This window comes from Lutra lutra, chromosome 3 (genome assembly GCF_902655055.1).
Source record: "Lutra lutra chromosome 3, mLutLut1.2, whole genome shotgun sequence".
NCBI classification, from domain to species: Eukaryota; Metazoa; Chordata; class Mammalia; order Carnivora; family Mustelidae; genus Lutra; species Lutra lutra.
The window spans coordinates 74196280-74214674 of NC_062280.1; the positions used below are offsets into that span (position 1 = coordinate 74196280).

General features: G+C 41.9%; 1 protein-coding gene across 2 annotated transcripts in view; it reads right to left on the bottom strand.

The window, feature by feature from the left end:
* PDE11A (phosphodiesterase 11A) overlaps positions 1–18395 on the bottom strand; it is a 421382-nt gene that overhangs the window by 21137 nt on the left and 381850 nt on the right. For both annotated transcript variants that reach the window (XM_047722279.1, XM_047722276.1), the window contains exons 18-19: positions 15124–15198; positions 10024–10107 (exon numbers count right to left, since the gene is read on the bottom strand). In XM_047722279.1, coding sequence (XP_047578235.1) covers positions 10024–10107; positions 15124–15198 — 159 coding nt within the window. The remainder of the gene's footprint in view (positions 1–10023; positions 10108–15123; positions 15199–18395) is intronic.

Here is an 18395-nt window from a genome sequence, read left to right on the forward strand (position 1 = left end):
GCCAGATAAGGAGAAGTAGATCTTATCTTAAATTCTACCTTCAGAAGCCTTATGAGGTTATATATTATCTTTTTTTATAACCAGATTACAGCATTTTAATATGGATTCATCATGGCAGTTTTGAACTTACAAGATGCACATGAATAGGAATAGATTAAGTGCTACTGTATAAAGAACAGTGTTTTTTAGATTTGCATGAAATGAAACAAATCAGGTCCATTTTATTTACAGGAAAATGAACATGGAGCTGGTTGCTTTATCAAGCCAAACTCGTTTTTGGAGGTGGAAAATTCTCTCTAAAATCAAACATCCTGGCACATCAGATATTCAGGAAGAACTCTGACATGCAGCCAAGGGTGTGAGACGCTGTCACCTGTCACATACCATGCTTGATGCAGGCAGCGACGTGAACTTGAATGCTGTTCTGTTAGTAAGCCCTGTCCAGCACTTCCCTCTTCACAGCACATGATTATCTGACACTTGTAATAGTGGTAACTGTTAGGAAATGTGGAATCTGAAAAGCCTTCTAAGTCAAAGAAAGATTACATTTTAATCGTAATAAACTTAGCATGTTTTATGGTATTATAATTTGAATATAATTTGAATATAATTCAATATATGTTGAAATCACATGTATACAATGCATGACATAAATTCTTGAGATCCATATATATATCCATATCTATATGCTAGCTCTCTCTATTATGTGAATATTAAAATAACTAGAAGACTGTATTTTCTGCCAATGCTGGATAAAAGAAAATCTCATGTATTTCTCAGTCAAAACCCTGAAAAATTCACAGCTATAAACTGGCCTTTTTATATGAGAATTAAGGGCCAATTCAACCATGATGAGAACTAAACCACTTTCTAAAAAGATATCATAGGCCATATACTTCAGATTATGGGTAGGAATAGAACAGTGCACACTCTGACAAAAGGTTTTATATATTTATAGATGATAATTTAACATGATGTTATAAACCCTACTTCGCACATTCTGCTGCTTATACTTAATTCTGCACCCATCATGCATTCCTCTGTTTCTTCATTCATTTGTTCTACAAACGTTCATGGAACAGTGCTGGGCACTGTGCTGGGTACTAGGAACATGATGGTCCCCAGAAACCAGTCTACCGGGGAAGGCAGCCAGCCCGCCAGACACTCACAGTATGGAGCGTTAATGCGTGGTTATGAAGAGACAGACAGAGTGCCACAGAAATATCGAGGGGGAGGAAAGCTTTTCCAAGTAGAAAGGAGAGGGAGGGAAGAACAGCAAAGGCCAGGGAAGAAGAGGGCTGGGAGTCCTGTGCTTTGGGACAAAGGGCGCCTGGCTGAGGATGTGGGTGAGCCACTGGCAGATGAGGCCAAGAGGCCGGGGGCCTCAGGAAGGTGCCCCAAAACACCAAAGCAAGAAATCCAGAAGGGATCTTACAGATGGTAACCTCACCCGAGGTTTTTAAGCAGGGGGAGCCGTGATCCAGTTTTTTTAAAAGGAAGCTCACTGGCCAAAGTTTGGAGGACAGGCCATCATGGAAGGGCCTAGAACTGCCTAAGACGGACACTTCCAAGTGTTCACATTTCTCTGCCATTTGTATTTGACTGATAGGACCTGGAAAATTGTGAAGCAAACGGGTTTTACTATCAGCACTCAGATTTAGGTATAAAATATGTGACAAGGACAATATTTTGAAAATCTTAAACCCATGTGTTTTTGTTCTGCTTGAATCGTCATTGCCCGTGGCCTCCCACCCATTAACTCAGTAGGCGCCCCTCCTGCAGGCAAATGGCAGTTCCTGTCAGAAACAGCAAACTGTCAGCGTTTGGCGTTGAGAGACTATAATCCTGAATGCCAGCTTTGTGTGGTGCGAGAGTGGGTATCTATATCCCAGAATTCTCCTTGACCTATTAAGAACCAAATCTGACTACGTCAGATCACTCAGTCTGACCACAAAGTTCTAGTGCAGACAGCACAGGGGAGACCATATAAGGGTAGCTCCCATCAGACAAGAAAAAAAGAAGTTAAAAAACTTTCCACGCTGGGGAGGGGGCGCAGCAGGGGGAAAGCAGCAATGCAGGGAGAGAAGGAGGAGCAGGAAAGAGAGAAGAGAAAGAGGGAATGGAGAGAGACAGAAAGGGGGGGGGGTAGTGGTGAGAAAGGGAAAATGAGAAGTGAGTGTCTTGGCTCTCTGTACCTTGGGGGACAAAGCCTGGGGGGGCGGTCAAGGGAGGGCTTGTTTCTTGACTCTCAGAGCCTAATTCAGGAAAATGACAGAATTTTCCTAGAACAAGCAGGCACTGCCCTCAGACAGCTTATTAGAAAGGACGGAGGAAGTTGTGTGGACCGCGGGGTGAGGAGATAGTAGCTGGGAGCTCGTGGGTGGTCCACAGCAGCGGAGCACTTGAGGAGAGAAGCAGCTGACTAGATCTGACTAGAGGAAGCTGGTGGGGGCTTACCGGGAGACGCTAGCAGCCACAGCCAGTGGCCAGGGCCTGCACCAAGTGCACGTCACAGAGGCCAGCAAGGAATCATGCGAAGCCCTGACTGGCCACCTCTCAGAGCCTGGTTAGACCTAACAAGCAGCATGTGTGCTTGGGTCCCTCTCCTGGACGCTCCCGGAGGGCTCACAAGGAGAGGGGAGCCCCCCTGGCCCCAGACGGCAGCAGGGAAGAAGAAATAGCTTCGGATCGGAATTATTCACACTTCGGTTTTAACCAGAAAAAATTGTGATATTTTAGTTGTCAAGTTTAAGTACCAGTCCCTGACTGCCTCCCCTCCCCCAATTACCAGGAAAAGTGGAGCCAGATGGATAAATTATAGAGAATGTAGGAAGTTATTTCTCTCTCTCTCTCGTTTTTTTTGAGTTACACACAATGTCATTCCTTGTAAAGACTAGTAAGAAATTAGCCCCAACTATCTCTTCCTCTCATCCACAAGGATACTAAATATTGTAGAGAAAATATTTATAGAAAACTGATTTGGGTGGTATCCTTTTTTTTTTTTAAAAAGTGTCTGATGAAATAATTCCTCCCTGTATCCACATTTTATTCCTTATAGGTTTTTCTTTATTTTTTTTAGATTCTTTTTTAAAAAATTTTTTTAAAGGTAGATTTTTTTTTTTTTAAGATTTTATTTATTTATTTGACAGAGATCACAAGTAGGCAGAGAGGCAGGCGGGGAGGGGTTGGGGAGCAGGCTCTCTGCTGAGCAGAGAGCCGATGCAGGTCTCGATTCCAGGACCCTGGGATCATAACCTGAGCCGAAGGCAGAGGCTTTAACCCACTGAGCCACCCAGGCACCCCTCCTTATAGGTTTGTTTTTTTTTTTTAAGATTTTATTTGACAGAGATCACAAGTAGGCAGAGAGGCAGGCAGAGAGATAGAGAGAGGAAGAAGCAGGCTCGCCGCTGAGCAGAGAGCCCGATGTGGGGCTCGATCCCAGGACCCTGGGATCATGACCTGAGCCGAAGGCAGAGGCTTTAACCCACTGAGCCACCCAGGCGCCCCTCCTTATAGGTTTTTAAGAGGAAGAGTGACTAGTTATATTAGTCACTATAGAATATAATTAGTTATATTCTAACTAGTCACTCCGTAGCTCATTACTTATTCTTTTTTGAAAAATTAGACAGAAGGCATGAGCCATCTGGGGAATTTTAAATTGTTTTTAAAGAACTTTTTAAAAAGTCCAGAAAAATCATCCTAGCACTTTATAGCCTCTTTTCCAATGTATCAATTCTAATTCCCATTCTTTACAATTTTAGTTATATTTTAAAGATTCTTTCCTTCCTTCTTTCAGAGAGCTTATTAATAATTGTATCAGGTGAATGTATTTTTCAAAACAGCAATTACAACTGGAGGCAGAAAAAAAGTCAAAAGCTACTGTAATCAGAACATCCGCTCTGCCTGTTGCAGGAACCCCATGGCATTTTTATAAAGAGGCGATACTCTCGCAGAATCTTCCTTCCTCTGATGGAGACAGGGAATTATTCTGGCTAGACCCTGTCCAGGTCAAGCCCTTCGGCAATGTCTGTGAAAAAAGCCAAATCAAGAACCTGTTTGGGATGCGCTGAAAATACGATTACGTTCATAATAAAAATTAAATCCCTCAACCTTTAACAACAGATTTATAACACCTCTGTGCATCATTGAGATTCTAGGTACACTGAGGTTTGATTAAGTCGCAAATGAAAACAAAGTTGCTTGCTGTTGCAAAGAGAAGCTCAGTGTGATGTTGCCACATCAGGTTTTCTGTTTACCCCTAAGGCTGGTGCAGCAATGACTTCAAAGTTTGATGGTGTCTTTTTTTTTTTCTTTGTCTTCTTCCTTCCTTTCTATTTTTTCTCCCTCCAAAGATGTTGAGCAGCAGGCTAATGGATCCCCAGCAGGGTGCAAAGACAGCAGAAAGCACGGGAATCAGATGTCAATGTGTTCCTTCAAGATACCCTGCTAGGACAGAGCCAACTAACCAGGCTTTAGTCTCCTCTTGGGGCACACGCTCTGATGCTTCCCTGCCCACTCTCGACTTCCTATATGCTTCCTGATTAAAATGCTGTCACAGATAAATCATGACTTCTGCCTGTGAGGACCATTTTCCATTTTCTTTAAAGAAAAGTTTGGAGCCATCAGATTAAAAAGATGAGCAAGTTCTGGAGAATTATATACTCATATGTAAATATATGTATACAAGTGTGTCGTATCTCCCAGCTCCATAACTAGTCACAGATCTGGGCGTGTTCTCTGCATGCTTCTTCCCTATGCACGGCTTTGTTGATATACTTTTTTATATATTTTCTCTCAGTCACTTCCAGTCAATCACTAGATTACTTAGGTCACTTCCTAATGAATAGATTTTAGGAGGCCTGGAGGAGTTAGCCTGGTTTTCCTTCACCATAGGAACCAATTGGCTGGAAAGTGAAGTTGTCTCAGAGATGAGTTTTAATTTTAAATGCAGCGGGCGTCCAAAATGTAGTTTGTGGGAGTTCCCACCTAGGCACACAAATGAGTAGCCCTTCAGGCGCCTGGGAATAGTGATAATCTACCCCCAGCTCAGAGGGACATAACTCAGCAAACTGAAATGAATGAGGAAAGTGCTTGAAAATATTCATAACTGACAAACACAACCTTTTCAAAACCACAAAGTGAAACCAATTTACTCGGTGAAAGCCAATGAAGTTCAAAAAGCAACTTATGGAATGGGAGAAGATATTTGCAAATGTCTTATCAGATAAAGGGCTAGTGCCCCCAAATCTATAAAGAACTTATCAAACTAAACACCCAAGAAACAAAAGACATGAACAGACATTTCTCCAAAGAAGACATACACATGGGCAACAGACACATGAAAAGATACTCAACATCACTCGGCATCAGGGAAATACATATCAAAACCACAATGCGATACGACCTCATGCCAGTCAGAATGGCTGAAATTAACCAGTCAGGAAACAACAGATGTTGGCGAGGATGCAGAGAAAGGGGAACCCTCCTACACTGTTGGTGGGAATGCAAGCTTGTGCAGCCGCTCTGGAAAACAGCATGGAGGTTCCTCAAGACGTTAAAAATAGAGCTACCATATGACCCAGCAATTATACTACTAGGTATTTACCCCAAAGGTACAGATGTAGTGACCTTCAGATACACTGCACCCCAATATCCATAGCAGCAATGTCCACAATAGCCAAACTATCGAAAGAACCAAATGTCCATCGACATTGACAGATGAATGGATAGGGAAGATGTGGTACACACACACACACACACACTGGAATATTACTAAGCCATCAGAAAGAATGAAATCTTGCCATTTGCAACAATGTGGATGGAACTAGAGGGCATTATGCTAAGGGAAGAAAGTCAGCCAGAGAAAGGCAAACACCAAATGATCTTACTCATATGTGGAATTTAAGAAACAAAACGGGAAGGGAAGGAAAAATAAAATAAGATGAAAACAGAGAGGGAGGCAAACCACAGAGACTCTTAACTCCAGGAAACAGACGGAGTTGTTGCTGGAGGGGAGGGGGAGAGGACGGGGAACTGGGAGACGGGCATCCTTGTTGTAATGAGTACTGGGTAGTGCATGCAACTGATAAATCATTAAATTCTACCTCTGCAACTAATAATGCACTATATGTTAATTCCATTGAATCTAAATAAAAAATTCAAAGAAAAAAAAACTGTCCTAAAACCATATTTGTATCTACTGTTCAGCTGCCTCTTCACCCACTTCCAAATTTGGTCCGTATCCTGCCATTCAGTCCCCTGCCAGTGCTTTGGCTAGCTTCCACCCTTCCTAAAGGGCATCTCTCCACGCTGCTTCCCCCCAGCACAGGCATTCGTTCCAGCTCTGGCATTCGTTCCAGCTCTCTCCACAAGTATCTGTTTGCCTAGGGCGCCACATGAGGCTTCTTGCCACCCAGACTGCTCCACCTCGAGATCAGGGCCCTGGCCATAAAAAGGAAAGTTCTTTGTCTCCTATATACTATTCTGTATTCTTTTGCCCTGTGCCCAGACTGACCTAGCAAGGCCACCCTGGATTCCTGTGCTCTACGATTCAGACCAGGTCATTTCAGATCAGTCTCTTTTGGGGATGCCTACCACCTGCATACTTTCCCATGTGTTTTCTACCCTCTCAGACTCATTATTACACATTCATGGTCAAGACCTCAAATTGGCCTGTCAGCAACAAGAGTTCCTGCAGACATTTGCCTCAACGACTAATGTCACATCAATGACGTTCCTTGCTTGGTGAATTGTCTCGTCAAGGTTTTGTATCTTTGTACTGATGGTGATTCCTGCCCACTGACACATTCCATTTCATTTCGGGAGCTTGACAGTTAATGTCAGCTTACCCACTTAAATAACAGACAAGTCCCAACCCCCCAACTGCATGAAATGGGGCAAAATAGGGACTCTTGGAGAGGATACTTAAAACTGCTTGACAAAGTTTCAGCTTGAGGGCTTTTTTGAAATATTGGTTTCAAAGACTTATTCACAGAAGTTATAATTTACAAATAAAATCTGTTTTTATTTTTTTACTTACTAATTTATTTATTATTATTTCTTAAAGATTTTAAAATTTATTTTAGAGAGTGAGCGAGGGGAAGAGAGGGAACAGAGGAAGAGGGAGAGAGAGATCTTAAGCAGAATCCCCACTGAGAGCAGAGCCCAACGTGGGACTTAATCTCACAACCCTGAGATCATGATCTGAGCCAAAATCAAGAGCCGGATGCTCAACCGACTGAGCCACCCAGCTGCCCCTCTGTTATTTTTAAAAATAAGTGATGATAATACATTTAAAAATGAGCATGATTTTCATGCTTTGTTAACTAAGAAGATACTGCAGCAGAAATGAACATGAACTTTTACAAACTTTTCCAAAGAGCTCCTCCACATTCCTCTTCACAATGCCAAGATTCTATCATCAGTTTAATACGAAAAGATTGTGGAAGAAATGTCTAACAGAGGTGGAATGGGTGGTCGAAAGGCTACTACATCAAAACCAAGGCCACAGATGGGTGAAACACAACTCTAGCTTGGTGGGAGTGTCACTTAAAGTGTTTGTAACTTAAGTTTCTGTGGATAAAAATAGCAGACATATCTAACCTCACAGAGAAGTAGTAAAGTGAAACAGGTGAGGAAAATCAGGAATGAAAGATAATCTGACGTGGTAATGTTACTCCCTAAGTTCTGGGAAGTGCTGTTTCCAGTTTAAATTCAAGCAGCTTCCTTTTTAACCTAAAGATTTCAAAGTATTTGAGAGGAAGTATAAAATAAGCCCAAATGATTGTGAATCAGTACCCAAACAATGAAATTAGCATGGAAAAGCACATGAGAGTGCTTTCCAGAATTTACTATAACTAATCACATAGGAAGGATGTGTGGACTTTGGGTCCATTCCAAACTAGCTTTGCAAACTAATACTCAAAATTCATCAGTCATGCAATTACAGGTCTTCATCCTCCTGAACTTTACCCACAGTAAAATGAATTTATTCATGGTAAGAATTCATCCCATTTATTGCATAACTGTGCACAGGGAACGGAATAAATTACAAATAGTTCTACATGGATAGTCAAGGTGAATTTGGCAAAGCAAGATATATCTGACCCAACAGCTGTGGGCTTTATACCTAGGGGCCCAATAACAGAGATCCAAGAGGAGTAAGGATGGGAGGAGCGGACAGGAAGAAAAGGGAGTTAAAATCCTCTTATAATACAGTACACATCACGCCTGATTTCTTCACCCCGTTGTTCATTACTAAACAGAAGAACATTATGTGCCACTTAAAACTAAAATAATCTATTTCATTTATTTAAAAAAAATTTTTTTTAAATATTTTATTTATTGGACAGAGATCACAAGCAGGCAGAGAGGCAGGCAGAGAGAGAGGGATAAGCAGACTCCCCGCTGAGCAGAGAACCGGATGTGGGATTCCATCCCAGGACCCTGGGATCACGACCTGATCAGACCATGACCTGAGCTGAAGGCAGAGGCTTAACCCACGGAGCCACCCAGGCGCTCCTAAAATAATCTATTTTAGATTATATTAAAACCTTGTCTCATTTTTATGCTATCATGTATTTAATGGCTAACATAAAACAAAGAAATGAATTTATTTTTGGTGTTTATAGTCACTAAAAAGTTACATTTCCATCTTCGAGACAGTATTCTAGATTTTTTTTCTTTTTTAGCGTAATGTGACAGGACTCAGCAGCTCCTAAAAGTACTAAAAACGAAGTAGTAGATAAGCCTGAAACTTAATGGTTGTGAGGTCCTTAAAAAACAATACTGTGTTTTTAATGGAGTTGCACAGGGTGAGAAACTCCAGCGGTTTTACGTTCCCTGCGTGTGTTTCTCAGTCTGAAGTTAGAAAAGCAGCTCAGTCTGATTGAGCCGGGTAGGGGGTAAAGAACTCGCCAGGTTTTATACATGAAAGCAAACGCTTAGTAGTAGAATTAAAAGCCAATGTACACTGAACTGTTGGTGTTAACCGAAGCCAACCCTGATCTGTACTCAAAATGTGAAGCGTGCACATTCAAAGCCGGTGACACTCGTCTCCTTGCCAGGAGCAGGGGCCTGAGACCCAGACAGCAGAGCAGGAAGGCACAGCGCACCTTGCTCAGAATGTAGTTCTCAGCCTTTGTCACACGCATCTCAGAGAGGCCGACTTTGAAGATGGAAGGTTCTCTGAAAACTCTGTGGCCCAGACCATGGGGCCAGGCCAGAAAACCATGTTTCATGGTTTCCTGGAGCTCTTGTGTCTCACATGATATTCACAGAAGTAAAAGAAAAATTGCAAAAAAGAAAAAAAAAAAAAAAGAAAAAAGAAAAAGAAAGAGAAAAAGGAAAAGGAAAAGGAAAAGACCCCCACAGTCAGATGTTAGAGAAATGTGGAATGAATCAAGGTTAAATGTGTTTCTTTCCTAAAGGACTCTCTGAGCCTTCAGGTTCCCTAGTTGTGGGGCCTGAGGGCTCTCTTTGAAGAGATATGTATTAGGCTGTGGCTCTGGGTCCTTGTGTTCCCTGGGACAGAGCCTGGGAACTACTGAGATAAAACATGATTAACCCTGGTTTAGAGAGGAGGGCCTCAAGGTCCATGGACATTATGTCCTAGAAGGAGAACTTAGGCCTCTGGCCTCCTGGCACCAGCTTTTCCTAGGAGACAGTTAAAACCTGAGAAGAGGGGCACCTGGGTGGCTCAGTGGGTTGAGCCCCTGCCTTCGGCTCAGGTCATGATCCCAGGTCCTGGGTTCGAGCCCCGCATCCGGCTTTCTGCTCAGCAGGGAGCCTGCTTCCTCCTCTCTCTCTGCCTGCCTCTCTGCCTACTTGTGATTTCTCTCTGTCAAATAAATAAATAAAATCTAAAAAAAAAAAACAAAAACCTGAGAAGAGACGGACCACAGCCAGAGTTCTTAGCAATGCCCATATCCTGGAGGTTCTCGGAAGGCTCAACCTTCGTGGAGTACATATGCCCCTCTCTCCCGGCTCAGACGGGACACGTGGGCCCTCCCAGATCCTGATTACCTGATACAAAGGCATACAGATGCTATCAATCCACTCCAACTGCAATCGGGGCAGTTCATCTTTCCGGTTCCGATCAAAAATCGCCTAGAATCAGGGAAGAAAAGCTTGCTTTATTACGTTGGAGTAGTTTACAGGTGCTTTGTCAAACACTTTGCCACAATGATCCAATTTTTACCAACTGAACACTTCACAAATCACAATCAGTCTTTACATGTACTTTTTTTCCCCTTTATCTATGATGAGAAATAAAGTATTTTCACCTCTTTTTATGAGATTTGTAAGCGAACTTGTTTGAACTTCATAGCACGCAACTCCTTGGGGCCAAAATCTGCCTTCAGATATAGGTAATGGCCACTAAATCAAGTCTTCAGGTCACTGGGAATTGGGTACAAGTCAAGGGGAAGGGGATAGGTTTTATTGCCACAAAAGTAATGTGGGCTTTATTTTTATAGTGGAAGAAGGTGGAATAGATTAGAAAAGATCCTTAAAGCAGTTTGATTTTAAATAGAAACTATTTGTGTTAATTTTTCAGGGTGGGGTTTTGGTTTGACAACTCTATGTGTTTCTCAACAAGGTTCTGTCATTAATAAAATCCTGAGCGTTTATCTATCATGGGATGGATGATGTGGTAGTTACCCATTCTCACCTCCTTCCCAGCCTTTAAACTTCGTTTTATGATAATGTTTGGAAAATTTAGGTATATTTTTCAAGAAAAAGAAGTGACATATGTCTGTTGGGCAGACATGAAAAGGGAACCGATCAACTGGAATTGGGGCTCACGTGGGTTCTTGAACAAACAACGGCCAGTTCTACTCCATCAAGCATGTCCCTCTGTCTGCTCTCCACGAGTCAGGTCAGGCTCTAAGAAGCGACATTTCCCTGCATTACTGTCTTTTTTAAAAGATTTTTTATTAACATATAAAGTATTATTTGCCCCAGGGGTACAGGTCTGTGAATCGTCAGGTTTACACACTTCACAGCACTCACCATAGCACATACCCTCCCCAATGTCCATAACCCAATGCATTACTGTCTTAAAGTAGGTTAGGTCTTTCCTCTATAGAGATAACATGTGACATCTGCATCATTTTTGGCATTTACATAGGTCACGAGGGCAGATCCAAGGCATTCCCTTGGTCTGGAGATGTTGAAAAAGCCAGCATCCTTCGGACTTATGAATGAGGGTGGGAGTGGGTAGAACAGAAATCACAAGCTGCTGAGGCTCACAGAAAGACAAAAGGGCGATGCTGAGGGAAATCTCTCTGAATCGGGGAGGAGGTCACTGACTCCCACAGGCTCTGCTCGTCTTTGTCTTGCAACGTGAAATGTGAAATACCAGGAAAGGGGACCAGGATCTGGAGAAGACTAACGTGTGCCAGGGGGAGGAAGGAATGGATCTTGTGAGTTGCAGTAGTCTTTGTCTGAAATGTTCCTTTAAAAATATTATTCTGTTACTCAATCTTGAGCTCTCAGAGTTGTCTGAGCTTTTCTTATTTACTTAAATACTATTTCTGGTGCACAGAACTATTTTGGCGGGGAGGGGTTCAGTTCACAATTGGTTGTGCAACCATTACTACAGTCAATTTTAGAACATTTTTAATCACCCCAGCAAGAAATCCCATACCAATTAGCAGTCGCTCCTCATTGTCCCCCAAATTCCTAGCCTTAGGTGACCATGAGTCTATTTTTTGTTTATATTTTCTGCACCCTCATATAAATGGAATCGAATGATTCATGGTCTTCTGTGATGGGCTTTCACAGAGCATTTTGTGTTCAAGTTTCCTTCTTGCAGCACTCAGCAGCTCTTCATCCCTCTTTCTGGCCAAATGATATTCCACTGTATAGTTACACCCCATTTTATTTATCTGATCCTCAGCTGATACACGGTTGGGTCGTCTGTACTTTGTGGCTCTGGTGAGTAATGCTGCTGAGAACGTTCATGTACCAGTTTCCATGTGGATGTATGTTTCCATTTCTCTTGGGGATAGACCTAGAGGCAGAACTGCTGGGCCACATGCCCAGTCTAACGTTTCATATTTCCTGGAATTGCCACAGTTTTCCAAAGCAGCAGCACCATTTTACGTGCCCACCAGAAGTGTACAAAGTTCCAATTTCTCCACATCGTCCTCAGCGCTGGCTCTTGTCTGTCTTTTGAATTAAAGCTGGTCCCCACACACCTGGGTGGCTCAGTGGGTTAAGCCTCTGCCTTTGGCTCAGATCATGATCTCAGAGTCCTGGGATCGAGCCCTCCATCGGGCTCTCTGCTCAGCAGGGAGACTGCTTCCCCCTCTCTCTCTCTGCCTCTGCCCGCCTCTCTGCCTACTTGTGACCTCTCTCTCTCTAATACATAAATAAATCTTAAAAGGTCCCTGTGAAGTGCTATCTCACTGCAGTTTTGGTTTGCATTTCCCTGATGATGACTGATGTTGAGCATCTTTTCATGTGCTCATGGCCCATCTGTATATATTTTTGAAGAAATATGTATTCAGATCCTTTGCCCTTTTTAAACAGTGGGTGGTCTTTCTAGGAGTTGTTCATAATTCTCTATATATTCTAGATGTCAGGTCCGTATCAGATATGATTTGCAAATAATTTCTCCCATCCTGTAGGCTGTCTTTTCATTTCCTTGAGAGTGTCCTTTCAGATGCAGTGTTACATTTTAATGAAGTCCAATTATCTATTTTATTTTTCTTGTGCTTTTGGTGTCAGATCTAAGATATCACTGCCAGATCCAATCCAGAAGATTTACACTCTGTTTCCTTCTGAGTTTTCTGTAGTTTTAGCTCTTACGATTAGGTCTATGATCCACTTTGAGGTGATTCTGGGGTTCGGTGAGAGGGGTCTGACTTGACTCATCTGCAGTGGATATTCTACTGTCCCTGCACTATTTGAAAAGGCTATCTCCCACCCCCCTACTGAATTGTCTTAGCATCCTTTTGGAGATCATACTGTAAGAGTTGATTTCCAGACCAGTCACTTTTCAATAAATGTTTTTGAGTGGAGGAAGTGTGAGATAACACACTGTCCTGTATTTTCCTTTTATAGCATTTTGCATCTTGTAGTTGATAATGAGTGATTATTAATTTACTTTCCAAGATTTTATTTATTTATTTACTTGAGAGAGAGAGCATGTGGGAGAGAGCAAGCACAAGTCGGGGAGGGGAAGGCAGAAGGAGAGGGAGAAGCAGGCTCCCCGCTGAGCAGGGAGCAGATGTAGGGCTTGATCCAGGACACTGGGATCATGACCTGAGTCAAATGCAGACGCATAACCACCTGACCCACCCAGGTGCCCCGAGTGATTATTTACTCAATATCTCTATTTCCCATCCATTGACAAGCTTTGGGGAAGAGCAGAAGATGGAGCCTTGCTCATGGCTGGATGCACAGTGCCCAGCTTCATGCTGGTTACCTGGAGGTGCTCAAGCATGTTTTATTAATGGACTCACTGCTTCCACTATTAACCCTTTGGTTACTTTAATGACCTTTAGGACCGTGACACCTAATGGGGTCTCCCAGACAATTTTCTTCCTAAATATCAAATACTAACAGACACAGCTGGTGTCACCTCTGGGTGCATGCATTTCCAGACATCCCTGGAAAAAGACTAATGAGAAATAGCCCTGCCGTAGCAGCCCCGAGACTGTCAACACAATGTTAAGTAGGCTTTTGTGAGGAGAAAGTAGCATTTAGTTCTATGCTTCCACTGCAAAATTAGTTTCATTTACGTCTTTGGAGAAAACCTTACCTGAGCCTCCAGACAAAGGCTCCTTAGTACTGCGTCACTGCGCCTGCCAGCTCGCCAATGCTGGCAACTGACTCAGATTTTTTTTCATTTAATTAAATGACCTGTGGTATTGCTGCATTATAAACCCTTCAGAGGCCTGTGAAAAAGTTCTTTTTAAGTGGAGGAAAGATTTAATTTGAAAAATGGGTATATAGCTGAGAGAAATAGGGGTTGTATGAGGTTTTACACGTTAATGATGTATCCCAATCTAGTGTCTTTATTTTTATAACCAAATCTGGTGACACCACCAAAAAAGAGGAAAGGGAGGTTTTGGAAACAGTATCAATAGATGTCGCTTTGGAAACTAAAATACTGGTTGAGGGTTCTAACCAATGTAGTCTTCTGACCTTTCATAAGTAAGCAACTGATTAGGAGTAGTCAACATTTGTAAGGCTCTGAGTTCTGACTTGAAGCAGGTGACATTGTTTAACTAGAAGCTAGTTCTGGTGCCTTTCCTTGAAAGCTTGAAGATCTTATAAATAACTCAAAATGTTCAAAAGTCAGTTGGCAGGAATCCTCAGAAACAGACACTCTTGACAACGGACACGTTCCTTGAGCTGTGCTCAATCTACTGAGCTGGCTTTCCAACACTTTGCGTCATTCCTTGAGTTGTTGGGTGATATGTTTTTAACTAACCCTTCATTATGAATAAAGAGGCCACCTCCTCGTTGTAGGTGGTGATGGAAGCATTTATGTCTTTTGTCTTGTTTGAGTAAAAACACCATCATCCTGAGCCTACAAGTAAGCATTTTCAAATAATAATTGAATGGAAAATTCCATTGAAAATGGCATTTCAGTCAACAGACCTGAGAGTTCCCCAAGTGAAAGTTTTCATTTTGCAAACAAAGAAAAGAAACAGACTTGAAATGATTTGGGTTTAGGATTTTGGGATGTCTGAAATTTGAAAATAAAATCCAGAACATCCGTTATCACTACGGCTGTCCATTCTAGCTGCCCGAGGCTGAACAGCTTGCCTTTGACTTTTGTTCTATATTTCTAATCCAAAGTGGCTCCTGACCGCATATGAAATGCCAGGACTGGGCTTTGAGCTACACAAATGTCACTCTGCACATCCTCCTTCATGCCTACTTGGCCCACTGTGGGAGCTCAGGAAATACTTAAGTAGCTCACTACTCTTAATCAGAAACCTGGGAATAAGAGTGTTTAGATCTAAGTTTAATTAAAGTTTTAAACTTTCAGGAGTGCTTCCTTAAATCCAGATTTCAGTCCTTCCCACTTTCAAGTTGTGATTTGGAGTTACTTTCGAAAATATCATTCCAAAGGGTAAGTGTGTCATGTTAGAAGGATGAACTTACTGAAGGAGTGAGTTTGAGCTCTGCTCTCTCCCGATCTCCTTGTTCAAAGAACTCACTGGTTACAAGTTCAGCCACCTGAAACATATAAATATTTAATTTATGGTTATATGTGATGTAACATAAGACTCAGAAGTTATTTCTGCCCTCTGTGTATGGTGATTATCTTCAACCCAGAAAATAATTTTAAAAGCTTTTGAAGAAATACATTAACATTTTCTGTTTCAAGGTATTACAGACTTTAATCAATGAAGCTGATTTCCTTCTAATCAGAACTTGTACAAGGCATTTTGAGATGCTAGTAGACGATCTCGGAGAGTACAGATTGCATATTCAGGATGAGGCACTGGGTTGCCACCTTCAAAGTAGGAAATGTTCCGACTGCAGAAAAATGAAACAAATAATGCCTAATAATATTTTTTGTTTTTATAATATGATATACTTGTAATAATAATTTAGCCAACTTTTGGTTGTTTCTACATAGATTCTTCACTTTGTTGCATACTTTTATCTTAGCTTGGTTTCATTTGCCACCCCCAAACTCTTTACTGCCTTACCCTACTGATAATTGCATGCACTCTGGAGAAAGATAACCCCAGAGCCACCTCTGCTTCTTACTGGAGCAATCAGTCAAGGGCAGGACTAATGCTAGAGTGACTGTTCATCCCAGGTTTTTCTACAGTGTGTCCTGATGCAGTTTGAAGAATGTTGTTCTGGTCTTCAGACTGTCTTAATCTAGGTACATAAGTGTTCATTTATGGTAGGTTCTAGTTGGTACGAGCACAATGGAATTGGTGGATCTACCCTGAATGGGTAGATTTTTCCAAAGTAAGGACTTCTATTTTTCCACTTTTCACCAATTAGCATGGATGATCTGAAGTTGCCCATTGATCACTGTTAAGCTAAAGAGAAGCTTCTCCAAGCCCCGTACTTCCAATGATCACTTGTGGGAAGCATAATGATATGGCAGGTAAGTGTTCAACAAGTATTTTCAACAACACTATAGTGTGCATCTCGGAAATCTCTGAGATGAACTAGATGGATTTAGAAAATTTGAAAGAGCAGGAAAAAAGAAATCCCAGAAAACTCGATGGCAAGAAGATTTGGATCCCCAGACTAGTTTTTCCTCTACTCTAGGCTCTTACAAAGATGATGTTCTAAGGTCTGAAAAAGGCTAAAATGGTTTCGGTTCAGTCAAGTGGATAGAATCAAGATAATTTACCTAACTGTATGTCTCAAGAGATTCTGCCAACCATAAATCATAACCATTGATAAAGCATAAAAACAGGGGTGCCCGGGTGGCTCAGTCATTAAGTGTCTGCCTTTGGCTGAGGTCATGATCCCAGGGTCCCAGGATCGAGCCCTGCATTGGGCTCCCTGCTCACTAGGAAGCCTGCTTCTTCCTTTCCCATTCCCCCTGCTTGTGTTCCCTCTCTCTCTGTCAAATAAATAAATAAAATCTTTTAAAAAACAAAACAAACCATAACAACATCTCTCTCCGTCTCTGTCTCTGTCTCTCTGTATCTCTCTCTCACAACCTCCCCACAAACCCCTGCCTTGAGACTAGCAAGTATGTAGCTCATTTATAAAGAAATAGAATATCTAGTCAGTTCAGATTTTAAACATTTCTAATAAGGAATATGGGTACCTTCTGAAAATTCAGTAGCATAAAACTAGTAGAGCTGGCTCAGTTTTTCTAGGGCCCGATTCCCTTCTCTGTCTCTAGTCTCTGCCACTACCTTTCCCATTAGCACTCCAGACCTCTCTCTCTGTCTCCGGCCTTCCTGAAAGAAGAAATGGTCCCCTAAGGGCCTGGCCTCATTTATTCAGCTCCCAGAACACTACCTCAGATTGCTCTGAGGTGGGTCTTTTGCTCTAAAGAATACAAATGTGCACATCAGATCACCCCAAGGTAGGAGTCCTGCATAGGTCCGTAGCCTCTGGAAAGCAAAGAAATTAAAACAAAATCCTGTCCTCGATCTTTCTTAAGTGGTCCTGGCTATCTTCCCTGTGCTTTTTAACGGCTCAACTTGTACCACTGTTTCATTTGTACTTAAAAACCCAATCAGGAACATTAAGTAGCTCCTGATTGAATTTTTTATTAAAGAAGGAAATTGAGATGCTAATCAGGCCTTGGGGGATCACTGGGGAAGCTCACATGTGTGTGAGGAAGGAGGGTTGGAATAGACACCAGTTTAAAAAAAAAAAAAACACTTTGCAAGGAAATGTTAAAAAAATCAACATCTTGAAAATTAGAAATATATCTATATTTTTAAAAGAAGTTTCCATTGTTTTTGTTCAAATGTTTCGTAAAATCATAGAAGTGAGTATGTTTTTGAAAACACTTTAACCTACTCGATTTGGAGACAAACACAAATGAGATCTCTAATTTAGAGTTGTAACAAGATTTCTGATGGAGATGTCTGGAAAAACATGGTTTTGTGTTTTATTTCCCTGAACTCTTGGGTCTCTGCTCTTATCAGAAGAACTTCACATCCTAAAAATAAAATATTATTTACGTCAGTGACCAAGAAGACCACCTTCAAGTAGCCAATGGGTCTCCCAGGTTGGTCTAAAATACCAATGCAGAAACTCTTTTTCCTTCTAAGGACTTTCTCCTGCCTTTTTCTTGCTCCCAAGTGGGCTAGTGCTCCTTTAGTTGCTGACATGCATTTCACTGGGGTTTCTGAGAGGCCTGGCATACCGTACCTCATTCCACTCTGTTTCCAATCATCTTCGTTCTTCCCTAGTCCCCTAAAATTCCTCCCACTCTCCACTCCTCTGCTTCTTTCCATCCCAATCTCAGTGGCCACCCCCGTTACTACACTTTTCCCCAGTACCTGGAAGATACCTACTTCTTCTCTGTTCCCCAGCTTTTTCTGTAGGGGAGCCATTGCACACCGGGGCAGTGGAGAGTAGGCAACGATGTAGAAATAAGCTACGCAGCTGTGCAAATTCTTCCCACTTAGTCTGCTTTACATAACTTCAGATGTGTCACACTAAGATAAAAGCCGAGGCTCGGCTGGAGGAGAACTATTTCCTGGAGGAGAACTTTGTAGGAAAACCACCCCATCTAATCTGGACTGTGACAGGAGCAAAGAAATGAGCTTTTCTTGGAGTTAAGCAACTGAGATTTGAGAATATACTTGTCACTGCAGCATAGCCTACCCTAGTTTTGACTAACACAATAATCAGCATGGAAATGAGGTGCTGCTGTTAAAAGAAAAAGACAGTAAGAAGGAAGAAAAATAAGAAGACCCTATGTGGCATCAGCG